The 18,770-nt window shown below is 47.8% G+C and overlaps 1 protein-coding gene across 1 annotated transcript in view; it reads right to left on the reverse strand.

The window, feature by feature from the left end:
* Positions 1-14,116, reverse strand: part of LOC138566934 (placenta growth factor-like) — a 354,273-nt gene extending 340,157 nt beyond the window's left edge. Inside the window, exon 1 of the mRNA XM_069644691.1 lies at positions 13,179-14,116. Coding sequence (XP_069500792.1) covers positions 13,179-13,280 — 102 coding nt within the window. The 5' untranslated portion in view covers positions 13,281-14,116. The remainder of the gene's footprint in view (positions 1-13,178) is intronic.
* Between the last annotated feature and the right edge of the window lie 4,654 nt (positions 14,117-18,770).

Raw genomic sequence — 18,770 nt, forward strand, 5'->3', positions numbered from 1 at the left:
GCCCCGGAAGTTGATTCGTCACATTGGTGGCAAGCGGTCAGATCCGTTGAAGCCTTGCACAGAGCTTAGTCACCCAACGATAAAAGTACTTTTGTAGGCAACGTTTAGTCACTGCTGGGTAATTGTAATAGTCATGGAGCTTGTGATGGAGACTATAAAAGGCATGACCATGATGTACTGCGCGTCTTATGTTAAGAGAGGGGACTTCCACCCAGCGTGCTAGGGCCCCTTGTACCCAAACGTACAAGACCTTCTGGAGGGGTAAATGACGAGGACGACTGCATGAGCAGTGTTTCTTGCCAATCATCCCGCTGGGGGGCAAGTGTGGTTTGTCAACACTCGAGAGTGTCAGTGTGGACGGGCTAGTGCGGCATCCCGCAGGTTCCAGGCCTCAGCAGAGTCTCTAAGGGACCCAATAATTATTCCGGCTGTTAATGAGGTAGCGGCTAGAAAGCTCCTGCTCGAGGAGAGGAGACTAGTGCTAGAGGAACATCAACAACGGGGCAAGGTCACTATTGAGCAAGACAGGGCTGCCATAGAGCTGCGCAAGCTGGCGCTTGGAGAGAAGAAAGAGGCCGACAGATTTGCCTCTAGCGAAGGCAGCAATAGTGGCTCAAACCAGAGTGCCTTGGATAAGCACCGACGGCACATCCCCAAAGACTTACTACAGGCTTAGGAAGTGGGGAAAGATATTTTGAACTGGTTTGAAGTGCACAAGCTGGCATTCCAGCTGCAGGAGATGGATAAGGTACTTTGGGGTGCAGCCCTGATGAGTCTCTTACCGACACCAGGGACTGATGCAATTCTTCAGTTAACTCCTGAGGAAAGGTCCGTTTATTCTTGCATGAAAGCAGCCCTCCTCAGGAAGTTCTGTAAAACCACAGAACAGTATCTAAAGAGCTTCAGATAGTTCCACGCCCATTAGCCCAGCATACAAAACGGATGATGCAATCGGCTGAATAGTTAGACCAGGGCGGGTCTCTATGCTCACCCCAGCATGGGAGCATAGGACGATGGATCTGTTGGCAGGATATTGGGTGGAAGAGCAAGAAATTATCCTAAGGTGTTGCCTAGTGGTGTTTCCCTGGAAAGAGGCCAAGGATTGAAGGGGCACTGTCAGAAGGCGAGCCTATTTGGGCGTTCAGCTGAAAAAGGCTATGCAGCAGAGGCTAGCTAACACCAGTTGCTCCTGTGCTGGGTAATTTGACACTGACATTTGCCTCCATCAAATTGTGCAATATGTCTCGTGTCTACTAGTCAGTCAAAGGACAAATATCAAGTTTGTACTGATAAGTCTGCAGAAATGTTTGTGGAATAATTGGCCTCACCAGTGTACCGTCACCTGTTCACTTTATGTAATCTGGCCAACCAGGCCGGAGGATATCCTACCCAAAGGAGTTCTGGGGACGGTGGGAGTGAGTTAGCTCCGGAATCACTGGTTAGTTTCCCTATGTCATCCTTATGTCCCATGCTCCAAATGAATTCGTATTTTTGACACGGACCCCGGAAAGGCAAAAGTTCGGGTGGACATGCGAAAAGACCTGGAGTTGAGGCGTACAGTGTATCTTGCGCGTACCGATTGGGGTTGGCCGAGCAATTGCAGACCTGAGCTTCTGGGTGCAGACAGGTAATACAGACACTCTTCAGCTCTCCATTTGAGCATGCAGTGGTCCTCCCACAAGGGGCTGGAAGGCTTGAGGGGTGCTCTGGTACTTCCTTACCACTGGAGATGATTCATGTAGATGCAGTAGTAGGAAGAGACCGACTTTTTGCATAACCCCAGAGTTGCAGGGTGACTTAGTGCAAGAACATCTTGTCGGAAGAGCATGGGCGACGCCAGGGCCTTTCAGTTTTTTCCATTGAAATGGCCCTCAAGACTCAGGAGGGACCTGAGCTGCTGTCGTAGGTTGGCAGTCTTATCATAAAGCAACATACTTCCTAAATTCAGCAAATTAAATGTGCCTTTGCAGTGCACATGTTACAGGCTGTCTTTCCTGGGGCCCTCAGACCACCCACACCCTCAAGCCTGAAGGATCCAGCAGGGCCCTTATCGCCTTGCTGCCTTTCTAATCTGGGTTTCGACTACATTCGCACATTGTTAAGAAAGAGAGAGCTTAATAGCATTTTGTAAGTGGACATTTAGTGCCATAAGGAAGTGTTGATGGTATGTATGCACATATCTCCATTAAAATGTAAGCACCCCACAAATCGCCCTGCCAGGGTTTCCCAGCTGTAGGCCACGAGGAACCACAAACATTCTTTTGAAATGCACCCCCACACGCCTTCATCCGGCCAGGGAAGACACAGGTGCTTTTTCACTTCGGGGTATGATGGCAGCGCCACTTGGTGTATTCTCCTCAGGAGGTGAGCATGTTGGAAGAAGGTTGTGTTTGCAGGGTGGAGCGTGCTGTTAATTAATACATCTTTAACTTGTGGCTGGTGTTTGGGGTTGGTGGCAGTGTCACTTTGGGCAGATGACCCATATCCTCACCACAAGAGACAAGCCTAAGGGAGGAGGGGTGCGTTTGCCGAGTAGCACCTTGCCAATACCGCTTGGCGGAAAGACGACGTTTGTTTTTGTGTGCCGCGTTTGGTTCCACGGTGTCGGTGCCATTTGCTGGCAGCTTACTGTCTCTCTGGCCAGACTCTCTGTCGCTCAAGGTCACATGACTTCCTCGCCGTTCGAGCAGCGTGGCCATCCCCCCACTTTCTACCAGCACAAAATCTACAGCAAACACCGTTGCGCAGCGCCTCGCCCTCCTCACCCCGTGCCCGGCATTCGCCGTTTGAAGCCTGTCAGTCTGATAAACAAGAGCGTTCAGTCAACAGGGAAGACAAAGGCAGGCCACCTCAGATGCCCTCACCAACACAGGTCTTCCCGCCCCTAACGGCATGGACTGACACCCTAGAGAGCAGTGCCCCGAGCCTCGCCCTGTGTTTGCCCAGAGGCGAGGCCTACGCCACCGGGGCAGACTCACAGACCGCGCTGTTAGGCCTTTTCAACAGAACCCCCTGGCCTCAGGCGGCCAGATTGCTACAGCATCTGTGTAGGTCAGCACACCGCCTTCCTGGGATAAAGTGAGGACATTGGGGTGCACAGGGTTTGCTCATAAAAAATAAGTGCCAGGGCCCAAATATTTTCTAGCACTCCTGTGACACTGCGGGTGGGCAGTGCTGCCAGCACCCATAACTGCCCCCCCCACCCACAGTGTCGACCTGTTTGGGGTTACACGACAGCTCGCACCCCTGAGGTTGATGGATGCCATCACCATACTTGCCAACATTCTGTGACCAAAAAGATGTAGGATTTTTCAAGTTTCAAAAATAATAATTCGCATAATATTGGCATCATAGGAACACACAAAACATACATGGTTGGCACAATTGAAGCATTCTAAAATACATAACCCATCAAACAGCACTACATGAAAAGATGTTCAAATTTTAAAAATGTAACATTCTAACGGTTAGTTAACACCAAATTCAATTACACAGAAGGTAATCACACAGAGCAGGTAGGCAACGTTTGCCACTGCTCTGTCGCAGGAGCCTGGGCAGTACATATGTATTCCTGCAGTGCGAGTTGAACACTGAATGACATGGAGACTGATACCCCCTCAGTCTGATAGGCAGATGCTGTGTGAAGGTGGTACGCTCTGCCACTTGCCTTCACTGGTGGTTCACCTAAGAGTTGTACCGGCAAGAGTGCAGGGCAGAGTCACGTAGCTGTCAGGTCAGTGGATTGGTCTGAGCCCAATCAAAGTAATCACTTACGCGCCCACTGCACAGACAGACTAACTAATGTGCTGCATGCTGTGTCCTGTGCTGGTCTCAAGCAGCCTGCCTTAGAGTCACATACATTAACGGCCCCTGTAAAAAGCAGTCGGATCTGTCACCCAAATCTGTAGGCGGTAGCACTGCTTAAAAAACAGTAGCCCGCCTACTGCCTAAATCTGTAGGGGTGGCAAGTATGCATCACTATCGCCATTTCAGTTTAAAGTGAGTCTGAGACAACAAGTGCCGGGGCTCAAAAATAAGTGCCAGGGCTCACCCCCACAAATTAGGCACTGGGTTGCAGAGTTTCCGTGAACTTTTGACAATGGTGGGTTGGAACAAGTGTGAGGCAGGGATGTTTCAGCTTGTGGTGAGGGTGGTTTGACTGGGTTCTGCCAACACCATGCACCGTGTGGTTTCAGCAGTTTCACTGTATGGGAGTAGCGGTGGCGAGTATACAATGTAGGTTTTCAGAACGTTTCAGTTTGGAGTAGGAGGAGGGATTTGGTCCTCATTTGTACTTATTTATTTATTTATTTATTTTTGTTTGTACGGCATTCCTTATCGCTGAAAGAGGCTTCATGGCGCCAAGATCAAAATCGTGGTATTGGAGCAAGGGGTACAATAACCATTCACTACACACAGGCACATTCTAGAATATGCATTCACAACTTCCATTGTCTAACAAGAGTGTGCTGCTCTTCTAGTTCAAATTCTGAGTGGGGAGGGGGTATCTCCCTGTTTTTTTTCTTATGTTTCTATTTATCATTATAATGCCGTTACAGTTTAAAATAAAACATTGTGCACTGAAAGGATGATGTCTGGCAAATTATTGCACTAATTCATTTAACTACAAACATGCTGGTTCTTGCTACACAATACAACTGACACACCCCTTTAGCAGTGGTCGAAGTGGGCAGGGGCAGTTGGGAGCGGCGCACCTCTACTTTAAAAAAAAAAAAAGTTGTACTGTTCCTATACTTTTATTTTTTAAAACGAAACCGTTCCGGAATGGTTTAGTTTTAAAATAAAAGTGTAGGAAGAAGATGAAACGTGCATTTCAGTGCAGTGCACTGAACATTCCCTTAAACCGCAGGTGTGTTTGTTTCGGGGTTTGGAGAGTGCGTGGGAGGGGGCATGACGGTAGGGTTTGTGGGGAGCGGGGCAGGCCAGCAGGGAACATAGTTCCACTACTTCTTTTCATGCACCTCGACCACTGCCCTCTGGATAGCTAAAGGTTTTGTGTCCTGACACATGTTTCGCTCGAAGCATGCTTCTTCAATGCATCTGATCTCTAACAATATTTGAAGTCTAATTTCAATCAATGATATCACGATTCGTTGATAAACTCCTGTCAAAATAGGTAGTCATCAGTTTGTCCTTTGTTGATACGTATTTAGAAAATCGTTCATACAAGTTCCAAAGATTGTCAGGGGAAGTTTTAAGTGTGACTATTCACCAGTGTTCAGCTGCCTGGAAGTCATACAGCAAAATCTGTGCTTATTCATAATCCTAGCTACTTTATCTGGGAAGTCTATATACCATTGTGTGTCCCTGTTCATATTGTTTTTAAGTTAGTAGGCATGACCACTGGAAGGGTGTCCCAGGGCGGGTACTTTGTAGGTCTTGTGTGCAAGGCCGTCCAAAATGGCGCATACATCTTTCGCCTCCCATAAATGTTTCTCCTGCTATTAAGCCAAAACCACCAGGGAAGCACTGCGGGGGTATCTCAACCTCACGCAGAAGGAGAGGGCTTCAATATTTTTGAATAGCCACTCCACAGAAGACGCTTTTCATACAAAGCCAATTTGGAACGCATGCCGCTTTCTAGAGGGGCACTGGTGATGTGCTCACCTCTGCGTTAAGCATCCTCCATCAGATCACTGATTAGATGATTTTTGATCTGCTTTCACAGGCCAAGAGCGGATGGGGCTATCACCAGGCTTTTCTACATTCCAGATTACACAAGTGCAATCAGTTTGCGCCATGAATGTATTATTTAAACTGGATTCCTGAAGCAGCCTTTGCAAAACGCAGTCACTTTGTGGGGACCAATTGGGTGGGGACAGGGGGGCTGTAATAACCTTTTCCCATTAAAAAACAGATTGCTGGTTATCTAATCGTGCCAAATAGGCCCAAGGGTCAGGCACTTGTAGAGGGGCAGGTTGACGGGTCCCCCTCACCTCTTTAATATTGGAAAAGCAGGAGAAGAGCTCTATGTGGGACACAGGTATAATCCCAATACTGCATAGAGTGTATGAGAGATGATATGCACTTAGACCACCATATCGAATGTACCCTCGCACTGAAAGGGTGGAAGGATGTCTGCACCATATGAGGGCAGAGTGACGCCATGAAGGGAAGACACGAAGACGCACTGAAACGATATACAAATACTTACGAATACAGATGTAAGTGAAGTAACAGGAGAAATATGTAATCGGATATGAAGAAATCATTTATACACGAAGAAGCTAAAGTAACCAGCTGACTAATAAGTGTATATATGCAGAAACACAAGGTAGATGAGAGATATAGAGGCTTGCTGCAGAAGAAAACATAACATGGCTAGGGCGGGCATGATGGAAAAATGGACACCGGTCCGCATGTTAAAACCAATCAAGCTACCTCGGAGACAGAACAGGGCTGCCGAGTCAGGAGACACTGGAAAAACCACTTTGTGTGTGGCCTGGGATCAAGGATGCCACATTAATGAATTATAACAATGTCATCTGTTATTTCAGTGCTCTGCGACATATGGGTGAGTAGCGCTATATAAGAAATACATTATTATTATTATTGCAAGGGACAAGAGGAGTCAAAAGGATAAGCCATGTACGTAAGACAAATTTCTTTTAGATTAAGCAAAGAAGAAAATATCTGCAAGAGCCAAGTATTGGACGATTAAAGATGCAGAAAGACTATGTAAGGTGGAGCGAGCAAGTCTCCAGAGGCCAAGAGGAGTAATGACACCCAGCATAATTGAATTAAATGGCAGTGAATAGAAGGTCGGAATGGACAAATTCGTGGTCTGCTCACACGTGATTAAGAAGTCAAAAACAAGGGCTCTTTATGAAGCTCTAGACAAAGATAATGGTGCGACTACACTACCATGAAAGTCCCCGAACGGAGAACAGGCTGCGAGGTCAACTGCAAAGGAGAAGCCTTGGCTTAGGACCGGACTGATGAGATGATGGACTAATTGGGCAAGTGGATAGTAGTCTGGCGTTGCTCTCGGCACCTGGGTTTCGTTTTGCTTACGTGCTGATAACTAGCTGAAAGTTCAAGGTTGTGAGAGAATTCCAACCAATCAGAGGGTCTATGTAGCACCATGCTGTACAATGTTGCACAGGCCAGCCTGTTGCTATTTGTCTGCTATAATCAGTATTATATGTATTTAGAGTTGGTTCAAGGCGTGCCCACCAGATAAGGGGCATCCAGTAATATTACTAATACTTATATGATATATAGGTACACATGTTTCCTTAACCAATCCCTCCCTTCAATAGGTTTTATAGTTTGCCACACAGGATGACGTCATAGTTGACGTACATTGGGGTATAAAAACGTTGTATAATCAAACTTGAGTGTGAGTGTGTGAACTACAGTTTGTTGTTCGCCAGATTGCCCTGCATTATTCTATGCTACTAATAAATGAGTACTTTGCCATATTCTTTGAGTCTGTCCGGTTATTTGGGTCTAAGATTATTATTGGTAATTCCATGTAGCACGACACTCTTCAAGGTGCTAGAGCACACACTCGTAGCTAAGGCTCCAGGTTTTATGGTAGTTTCTTTTTCAGCGTTTCCATCTTCTTATCCATATCTATTTTTGGGAAATTGTATCTGCATGTATCCATATTTATTTTTCACTTTGTACAAAAAATGTTGCAACTGAAAAAGTTGCAACTAGTATTTTTCCACATTTCCTTACATGAAAAGTGTAGTGCTTTGATTCCTGTAATTGACTGCTCAGATTACTGTTTCAGGATACCAAGTCATGATCCATTTTTGCAGAAAAACCAAATGCCTGTTTCTGCAGTTTTTGCTCTGAGCAACAACACATTAGCCACTTAAACATCTCCAAATGGAAAAATGGTCCGTTTTTTTAGCCTCTCTGTTTCACATCTCACGGAAAATAGCCTGCAAGGCATGGTTGGCAATTTGGAGAGCAGAGCATTTATAATTGCTCCCATTTTAACATACACATACTAAAAATAAAAACAATGATTTCCGTTTGTAAGTTAGAAAAACAGAAGACAGAGAGCCTTAATCATAATTAAGAGCCACGAATGACACAAAGGCCCTAATTCACAGAAGCTTTTAAGAATGGAAATAACGCTCAGTGATTTAGGCTCAAAGTGCGTGAATAGCAAGGTTTGGACAAAGATGGAGCACGAGGCTGCTTGAAAGCCTTTTTCAAGAGTCCAATTTGGAACCATTTTCTGAACACCTTGTGGGCTTACATTGTTTTCAACGATGTGGGCCGGTGAATGCTATGTTGTTTAATATTAGTATAGTGCCTACTGCCATTGTGATGGCTTCGAAGCACTGTGGTGGGTGACCACACAGACCTCTCCTCTCCTCTCTTCCTCTCCTGTAGCTACTTCTCTTCTCTGGCAACTAAGTAATGACTTCAATGTATGTACAACTAATCATTTTCATATCTGTAACAAGGGCCACGATGCCCTTTGGGCTTCCTGTGCGCTAAACAAATGCGAATAAATAAATAAATAAAGGCCCTTCAGAAGACCATAATCTCTGCAAACATGAAAATTCAAAGAGCATTACATTGTAAGTGAATAGTAATTAGAATTCGGTGCCTATTCAATTACTAGCAGAGACGACAGGCTTAAAACATTGTAAAAATCATAGCGCGCACTGTGTTCAGGCACAGAGATGACCGCTATGTTAGTGACTATGTGACAGCTGGACCAAATTTTTCGTGGGACTCAGCTGTATTCTATAGGTTGGAGCACAACAGGAGTAATGGGCATTATAAGTAGACTATCAAGCCCTATGGCAACTGTCTACAGTTGAGGGTTCTGCTATACTTTGCACGCTGAATAACATGCAGTCACATGCAAATTACATGCGCTATTGTCCGATATGTCAAAGATACATTCAACGCATGTCCTCTTCTCTTTACCATTGGGTTATTGGAGTACAAATGTTTTATATTGGATACAAAAGTGATGGCAACAATACATAGCCAAAGATAGAGACACTACTGCCCCTCCCCCTGCAGTCTGAGTCCCTGTATATCCTTTTCCTATCCCAGAGGGGTCCTCTGTGCCTGAACTTTGGCTACTGGGAATTCTAGTGAATCCTGAATCTTAAGTCCTTAAGGTCTTTTCTCTGCACCTGAGCGCAGCTTAGTTGTGGAGCGGCGGAGTTATATGCTGGTTGATAGTCTCAGATGGCTCATTGAGTAATATTGGTGGAGGTTTTGACATCGGCAGCCAGGGTCTGTTTGTTAAGAGGCAGCGGGGTGTTGCAGAGTATCAGTCTAAAGGTGTGCTGCTATTACTGAGTACCATCTTTCTTCTTCGGTGGAGAGGGGGCAGTGCCTATTTATGTATTTGGGTGACATGATATCGCTGTTCGGCCTCTTCATAGCACCATTTAGTTACAATTACAGTATGGGAACATACTTGTCGAGTCCCACTTCTGGGGACTTGCGAGACATATCATAGGGGTGCAATGGTACCAAACCACCTGGACAAGGAAGATCTTGGCGTGCAGCGGTGGCAACATCGAGCCACTGATTCCCGGCCACGTGTGCTCAGTAGCGGGTCTTGGAGCTGCTCATTCCCAGTGCTGTCTTCGATACTCACTCCCCTCTGCGGCCCTCCGGCATGGAGGCAGTCGCGGCTCTGATTAGCATGATTTTGTGTGTGGGTGTTGAGGCTGGTGTGCCAGGGAGGGGTGACTGTCCCATCATCCATTGGTAAACAGTCAAAGGCTTCAATGTTGTGTTTAAAGTTCTTTGGAAGGCGGTGAGGCACAGCAAGGCTTGGATTTGAGTTCTTGGCACTGCCTCGGGTGAGTATGGCAGCTGGAATAAGGCCAGGGTTGCTAGGGTGCTTAGTTTGTCCGACAAACCTACCATCCAGCTCAGAGTGACTCTTCAGGGTGCAGACTTAGCACATTGTGTTCTTTCACACTTAATTCCATTGCTGCCTTTCACCATTGATTTCTGCTCCGCTTGCTGCTAAAATTAGTTTTATGTCAATCTTGTGAACTGAGGCATTTTGTGAATATCTAAAAAGGAGTATTTTATTTAGTTTTTTCTTAATGGGTTGAGGGTGCCTTAACTGCTCCACTTTCTCCTTACTCACGTTTCTAGACCTAGCCCTGTACATTTGCAACATAGCCAATCACTTGGTATTCAGAAAGGCCCTCGAAACCTGGCTCTTCCCTTCCCCCTCTTGAAACCCTCTCACACTCTATACTTTGATAGGCACACAGAAAAACTGAACCAAAAACAACACTCCTATCCACCATTACCCCATGGATGCCGGCAGCGTTCGCATCAGTACACCGTGACAAATCTCATCCTTCCCCCAAATCCCTCACTAACAGACGATCGTACATCACCCCCCATGCCCCTTGGGCCCTTCCCCCCCTGCTCAGACTTTCGTTCCAGCGAGACCAGCCAATCGCATTGGACCAAGAAAAACGACATTGAAGCCAAACTTCATCCAAGCTTACAGTATGTATACCTTGCACCACGTCTGTGGAAAAAGGTCGTAGGCACTGCCACCCATCTATGCACCCTATTATGCAGCTATGGCCCTGCTATTACGGTCTAGCTGCATTCATAGCTGTCCACACTGAAACCCCCATTGTTATTCAGCGACAACCTATGAAAAAATGTCAGTCGGGCTGGGCACACATTGATTCTCCAGCACTAGCACTCTGTCCTAAACCACCAAAAGCACCCGCCCACGTGCCTGACCTCTGAGCTGCTTACTGGGGCCTAGCCAGCCCACCTAAGTCCTAAACTGGCAAAATGCACACATACATCTTTCATTTAACTCTCAGAACCTCCCACATGTGGACTGCGGTCACCAAGGGCGTTCTAACCACAAAGTGCATTGAGGCCATACAAATGGGGAAAAGGCGCTACATAAATGACAAATGCAGTACAATATATATATATCAAGTATGTTGAACGGAACGGGTGAAGTATGTGGATGGAACAGGTGAAGTGGGTGGATCAAGTGAAGTAGGTGGTTGAAACGGATGAAATATGGGTTTGGAAAGGGTGAAGTGTGTGAGTGGAATGGATGAACTGGGTGGAACTGATGAACTGGTTGGAACGGACGAACTGGGTGGAAAGGATGAACTCATTGGAACCAGTGAAGTGGGTTGAATGGGTGAAGTGGGTGGAACGGATGAAGTATGTGGATGGAAAGGTTGAAGTATGTGGATGGATCGGGCGAAATGGGTGGACGGAATCCGGGGATGTGGGTTAATGTAACTGGTGAAGCATTTGGATCGAACAGGTCAAGTATGCGGATGTAACGGGTCAAGTATGTGGCTGGAACGGGTGAAGTGATTGGATGGAACGGGTGAAGTGGATCGATGGAACGGGTGAAGTATGTAGAAGGACGGGTGAGATATGTGGATGGAACGGGGCAATGGATGGATGAAACGGGTGAAATGGGTGGAAGGAACGGATGAAGTGGGTGGAAGGAACGGATGATGTGGGTGGAAGAAACGGGTGAAGTGGGTGGAAGGAACAGGTGAAGTATGTGGAAGGGACGGATGAAGTGGGTGGAAGGAACGGATGAAGTGGGTTGAAGGAACAGGTGAACTATGTGGAAGGAACGGGCCAAGTATGTGGACGGAACGGATGTAGAGTTGTAGCAGGTGTAGAGTGTGGTCCGAACGGGTGATGTATGTGGACGGAACGGGTCAAACATGTTGAATGGATCGGATGAAGTATGTGGATGGAACAGATGAAGTGGATGGATCAAGTGAAGTATGTGGTTGGAACGGACGAAGTATGGGGTTGGAACGGGTGAAGTATGTGAGTGGATCAGATGAACCAGATGGAACGTATGTACTGGGTGGAATGGCTGAAGTTGGTTGAAGAATGAAGTGGGTTGAACGGACGAAGTATGTGGATGGAAGGAGTAGTTGGAGTGGAGTGCATAGAACGGTTGGAGTGCATAAAATGTTTGGAATGCATAAAATGGTTGGTATGCATAAAATGGTTGGAGTGCATAAAACAGAGTGCATGGAACGGTTTGGAATGCATGGAACGGTTTGGAGCGCATGGAACGGTTTGGAGCGCATGGAACGGCTTGGAGTGCTTGAAATGGTCGGAATGCATGGAACGGTCGGAATGCATGGAACGGTTGGAAGGTTAACCACCATATCACATCTCCACGCTTACTCTCTTCTTTACACCACCACTCAACTAGAACACAGTGATACTATGACACATTCTGTATAGCTGTTCTCATACTAACACTTGCCATCAGGCAGCATTTATTTATAATTAGTGCAGTTTGCCATGATTGCATGGCAAACAACGGTCACAATTACAAGCATGTCAGGCAGGGTTTAATTTGAATTGTGAACACTGCATTCTATGCATGCATGGTAAGCAGTGTTCCCAATTACAATGAAACCTCTGCCGATACGTAAGCATGTCAGGCAGGGTTTATTTGTAATTGTACACTCTTCCTGCTATGCGAGCATGGCAGGCAGCGTGTGCAATGGATCCCTAGGTGTTCCGCCAGCTTTATGCTACCTCTAGCTTTTGCTAATGCACAACCTGCGTACAGCAGAGAGGAAGGAGGAGGCAGCAGAAACGCGCAAGTCGCGTTCCACCCCTCCTCCCCGCTATACAAATGTATGAAAATGAGGCATGGCTTGAATGGAAGGCATCGCAGCTTTTATGTCTTTCGTTTACAGTACGGCTCATTGGAACATGCGCTCCTCTCTGATATGGTTTTGATTCAATATTCGTTTGGGCGAGAGGGATTTTGCCCCATAATTCTCAGCTACGTGCCTACTTCTTACACCGCCTGCCAGCGCAAGAGTTTTACTCTTCTGGGCACTTAAACCTTCTCCTCCTGCCCACCGCTGCAAGCTTCTCACACTGCCGACCAGCACCAGCTTTTCACAGTGCTCGGCACTATTTCTGCCACTGATCATCACTGCAAAGCTCTTGCTCTGCTCACCACTGCACGCTTCTCACACTGCATAGCCCTGCACGCTCACTGCACACTGGCTATTCAGGTCTGAGCCCACCAATCGTTACATGCTTGGGAAAGTAAAAGTTGCCGCTATTCATATGTATCTGAAGTTGGTGTTGAACACAAGCGGTAACACCCGCGGAAAATTACGCACATGCATGCTCCTGCAGACAGAAACGGGAGTCAGTACCTGGCTCAGTACCGCGCGGAGCAGAACCGGGCTCAGCAGCAGGATCCTCAGCCCCACGGTGACAGCCATGCCTCTGGATGCCCGCCAGGATCGTGGCGCCATCTCCAGTCACCGCCACTGCGGCCAAATCCCCGACGAGAGCTGCGCCAGCGCCGTGCCTGCGCGTTAGAATCGGCACCCAATCCGATAGGTAACTTGCTGTATTCCCCCAAGAGCTTCCGCGGGAAAAGACGGCACTTGAAAAGAGCACAGGAAGTTCGTCCAAGGTCCAAAGTCTGCAGGCTTGCGCTGCAGTGTGCGTGCGTATGTGTGCGCGGGCACCTGGGCTACGTCTGGTCGTCCTCCGACGGGACGGTAACGTTGGCCCCGTCAGGAGGCGAGCTGGCCCCCAACGGACCCTGTGTCAAGGGGAGCCCCGGGAGCACGACTCCCTCCATGTGTCCTTTTACTGGGGGAACAGAGGGGCATGACCCAGGATGTGGGGCGGGCCAACACCAAACCACCGGGAAACAGCCAGAACACGGAGCGCGGCGGTAAAATCCAGGCGCTGCTTCCCGACAGCGAGCACTCAGCGGGGGGTGCCGGTGCGGCCCAACCCTCGGTATCTCCTGAAATAACTCCCCTCTGGCTCCTCGGAACCAAGACCTCTTGAAATAAGGGCGGCGGGACTTCTGCGAAGTACAGAAGAATGGGGTCCCCCAGAAAAGACTTCCGCAGACTCCCCCTGTAGGTCTGTCCGGAGGTCACAGCCCGGTCTCTCCGGCCATGCCACAGAGGAGCCCCGTCTGGCCGTACGCTGCTGCCACTTCCCGACCGCCCGGAGCTCGTCCAGGGCGTGAACGCAATCGCACTGTTTTTTTTTAAACTACCAAAGTAGACACCACCAGCACTGGACGCCTCCCAGGGGCTGACCAGTGGCTTTTTTGAGCGTCCATGAGTTGTCATGTCTGTTTATTTACTAATGCAAACTTTGCTTCTGGCTCCACCCAAGTGCGGGCGGAGGGGGTGGGGGGGGGGCTAGTCTCACTAGCCCTCTGGCGCCATTGACACCTTTCCGATTCAAAAGCACCTATGATTCAAAACCCCGAGGCAGTAGCACCCCTCTCTTGGAATGCTGCTTCTCTGATGCAATAGCAGCTCTCCAACCAAGTCACACTTCCGTGGTGCAGTAACGCCGCTGCGAGGGATGGAATATCGCCTGTCTGATGCAATAGCACACTGTGTGGATGGGCTAGCACGTATGTTAAGCAGTAGCAGCTGTCAGAGCAACGCTGCCTCTCTGATGCAACATGTAACAGCACCTCTCCAATCGAGTCGCACTTCTGTGGTGCACTAACACCGCTGCGAGCGATGTAATGCCACCGCTGCGATGGAATAGCACCTGTCTGATGCAATAGCACACTGTGCGGATGGAATAGCACCTCTGTTATGCAGTACCAGCCCACGGAGCAACGTTGCCTCTCTGATGCAACAGCACCTCTCCAATCGAGTCGCCCTTCTGTGGTGCAATAAGACCACTGCGAGCAATTAAATGTCACTTCTGCGATGGAATAGCACCTGTCTGATGCAATAGCACACTGTGCGGAAGGAATAGCACCTCTGTTATGAATTACCAGCTCTCGGAGCAACGTTGCCTCTCTGATGCAACAGCACCTCTCCAATCGAGTCGCACTTCGGTGGTGCAATAAGACCACTGCGAGCAATTAAATGTCACTTCTGTGATGGAATAGCACCTGTCTGATGCAATAGCACACTGTGCGGATGGAATAGCACCTCTGTTATGCATTACCAGCTCTCGGAGCAACGTTGCCTCTCTGATGCAACAGCACCTCTCCAATCGAGTCGCACTTCTGTGGTGCACTAACACCGCTGCGAGCGATGTAATGCCACCGCTGCGATGGAATAGCACCTGTCTGATGCAATAGCACACTGTGGATGGAATAGCACCTCTGTTATGCAGTAGCACCTCTCTGATGCAGTAGCAAGTGCGATGCACAAGGAGGCCTGCAATGCAGCAGCACCTCAGATTAGAAGGAACAGCACCGCTGCGATAGAATATTACTTCTCTAGTTAATTCTCAGATGGAATTCTGCCTCTCTGATGCAACAGCACCTCTCCAATGAGTTGCACTTCTGTGGTGCAACAACACCGCTGCGAGCGATGAAATGCCACCTCTGCAATGGATTAGCACCTGTCTGATGCAATAGCACACCTTGTGGATGGAATAGCACCTCTGTTATGCAGTAGCACCTCTCTGAGGAACGCTGCCTCTCTGATGCAACAGCACCTCCCCAGTCGAGTCGCCCTTCTGTGGTGCAATAACGCTGCTGCGAGCGATGAAATGCCACCTCTGCGATGGAATGTCACCTGTCTGATGCAATAGCACACACTGAATAGCACCTCTGTGCTGCAGCAGCAGGTAGGATGCAAAAGCACTCCTATTAAGCAACTGCACTGATCAGATTAGATGGAATAACACCCCTCCGATGCAACAGCACCTCGCTGTAGGAAAGGAGACGTGGAGGCAAAGGCTGGGTCGAGGTTTGATTGTGTGGCAGGCTAGAGCAGTGGTGGTGGCAGGTGCAGCAGGGGGGAGGATAGGTCGTGGCAGAGGCACCAAGAGTTTGCATGATTCATGGGTAAGCCCTTACGGGGTGATGAATGTTTTCTGGGGCGGGTCCCAAATATTTCCTCAAATTAGCACGAGCGACCGAGCATAGCCAAAAGGAATTAAGAGAGGCTGCACACAGTTTATGTGAAAAACTGGATAACGCGTCATTACATTTGTAATTGTTTCGCTGGTGAAACACGAACAATATCCATTACATTTCTGGATTCATGGGCGGTCATGCCTGGTCAATATTTCCTCAAATAAGCACGAGCGACCAAACGTTGCGAGGGAGCCTTAGGGAATTACCTTAGGAACTGTTTAAAAATAACGTGCTGAAATGATGCATTTGGCAGCACAGTTTTTGACAAAAATGAAGCAAACAATTTCCAGTTGGTTCTCTAGGGTAATACATGGACACATCAAGTAAATGTGATGTCACGAATAGTACATGACATAGTAGCACTTTATACCATTTCCATGAGACTGCATGAAAAACGTATCTATGCCAGAAGTGGTCACTTTACGTCTTATGCATGAAGCTGATGCCACAACCTATCTATGCCTGTAAAGTCCACTTTAAGACTCATGCACGAAGCTGATGCCACAATCTATCTATGCCAGTAATGGTCTTAAGTCTCATGCATGAACCTGATGCCCCAAACTATTGATGCCAGTAAGGCTATCACAGTGACTGGCATAGATAGCTTGTGGTATCAGCTTTATGCATGAGACTTAAAGTGACCATTACTGGCAGAAACAGGGTGTGGCAGAAGCTTCAAGCATGGGATAACTTTAAATCATATGCAAGTAGCTCCTGCCAAGACCTATCTATGCCAGGAATGTTTGCTAGCATAAATAGGTTGTATGTAAATAGCTAGCAGCAGCGTCATGCATGTGATTCAAGGTCAACAGGCACGTTAAATCACATGCATGAAGCATGGGCATGAAGCAGGGACAGCAATCAGGTCTTTAACCCTTTTCAGTTGAAATAGGCCTCAAGCAGGCTCGGCTGGCCTATAGGGCAACAGGGCAATGCCTGAACCAAAAACACAACATGCTAGTGTGGGCCAAAGTGGGCCACTATATGTGGGCCAGTTTGATAAGTTACTACACAATGCAGCTAGTAGTTTTGACGAGTGTTACTGAATTATTCTTTAAAATGCACACTTTGCATCACATTTGATCAAACACCTCCCCCTTGGGTACTACTCAAAGGGTCTGTCACAAGAGGAATGAATTGCCATTTGGAACTGTGGGCCACTTTTTCATTGGTGCCCGAGACAATTTTATTCCCCAGTCTGACCATGGTCTCAAGAGGAACGGCTGGGCTGCTGCCCCCATCTTTGCAGTTTTATCATAAGGCAAAATACTTTTGTAATTCAGTGCATTAAATGCATGAAATGTACACTTTGCAGCACGAACGTTACAGGCTGCCGTTGTGATGGTACCCTCAGGCTGCACTCCCCAGTTCGGTGCTGGACTGCCCTTGGCCAGGACACAGACTGATATGATACGGGCACTTCTCTTCTGTCAAAGGATGGTGAGCTAAAGACTCTGGTTGAGACTCTAACCAGGGCTATAGATATGATATGATAGGTTATTTATAATGCGCTTAATACCCTGAAGTTTCTAAGCGCAGACCTGGGGATGGAACCTGTGTTGTTGCTCTGTGTCGTCCTGCTTCCAAGGTGAGCACGTTGCCCCTGAGCTATCCTCCCGAGACTTTAAGCCGGTAGAGAGACGCGCCCAGGACCCCCCTTATTTGTGCACTGCCCATGGCTCTGCAGTATTCAGCAGCGTGCAGGTGCTCATCACTTTGTTGCCTTTCTACTCTGGATTTCGTCTACATTAGGGCCGTGCTGACTGGGTATTTAGAGTTTCAGATCCCTTTTCATGATAGTGTCCAGAGGCAAATAAACCTTTCCTCTAATAACCTGCATCTGGTCACTCCTCCCCATCTATTGCCGCGTGTAGGTTTTTGCCACAAAATGAAGCCACACAAAGTGGTTGATGGTAAGCACTTATCTCCATTATAATCCATGAATCTCACTGCTGCCTCAGATGTGTTTTCACAGCTGTTGGTGAGGGAGGCCCCAATCATAATTTTTAAAATGGCCCCCAAGAAGCCCCACGCAGCTTCAGCCGGCTCTGTTTGGGAGAGAATGGAGGGCCGACAGAGTCTATTTTCGGGATGCGAAAGCTGTGTAATTCCGCTCATTCTGCACCAGTCAATGGTCTGACCTGGCAGGCATTACGGCACTCGCGAGCAGACCATTTCGGATGTACCGGCACCCTTCAGAAATGGTGCCGGTGCATCCGGACTCCCCATTCCCATCTGGCGCCCGGGAATGGGCAATTACTGGGTCTGCTGGGGCTGTAATGCCCCGGTAATTGCCCGTTCACGGGTGCCGGAAAAAAAATGACTCCGGCAGCAGCCGTGCTGGTTTTACTGATAAGGCTACCACCAGACTCATAATGAGGCGCAATGTGCCCTAGGTGTTGACATGTGTTTCGACCCAACCAAGGTCTTTTTCAAAACAGGGCACTTGTGTGCGTATAATAGTCAAGTTCAATACATGCTGATTGGAAACTGTGTGTGGAGCCGAATCCCCAAAGTCCTGAACTGGATAAGCGTGTATCCCTCTAGGTATGGGATCACTGGACCAGGTGCTGTGTCCCAATCACGACACGCCATCAGGTCCAGTGATCCCATACCTCTAGGGGGACACGCTTATCCAGAAAAATAGTCTATAATTGATATTTCCTGATTTTCCAATTTAAGCACTTCAAGTGAACCAAATGCAGGCAGAGTGGCATATGGTCACCAGTATGTACCCTTTTACCAACTGCTTTGCAGCACCCATGCTCCTTTTTCCTATTCAAGTTTATTATTATTTTTTATATGTAAAAAAGCATGCAACCAATTTTCAACATAGTCAAAATATCTTATGAAAGACACCAAAGAAAACATAGAAAAGCTA

Source organism: Ambystoma mexicanum, chromosome 2p (assembly GCF_040938575.1).
Source record: "Ambystoma mexicanum isolate Mex_15411 chromosome 2p, UKY_AmexF1_1, whole genome shotgun sequence".
NCBI classification, from domain to species: domain Eukaryota; kingdom Metazoa; phylum Chordata; class Amphibia; order Caudata; family Ambystomatidae; genus Ambystoma; species Ambystoma mexicanum.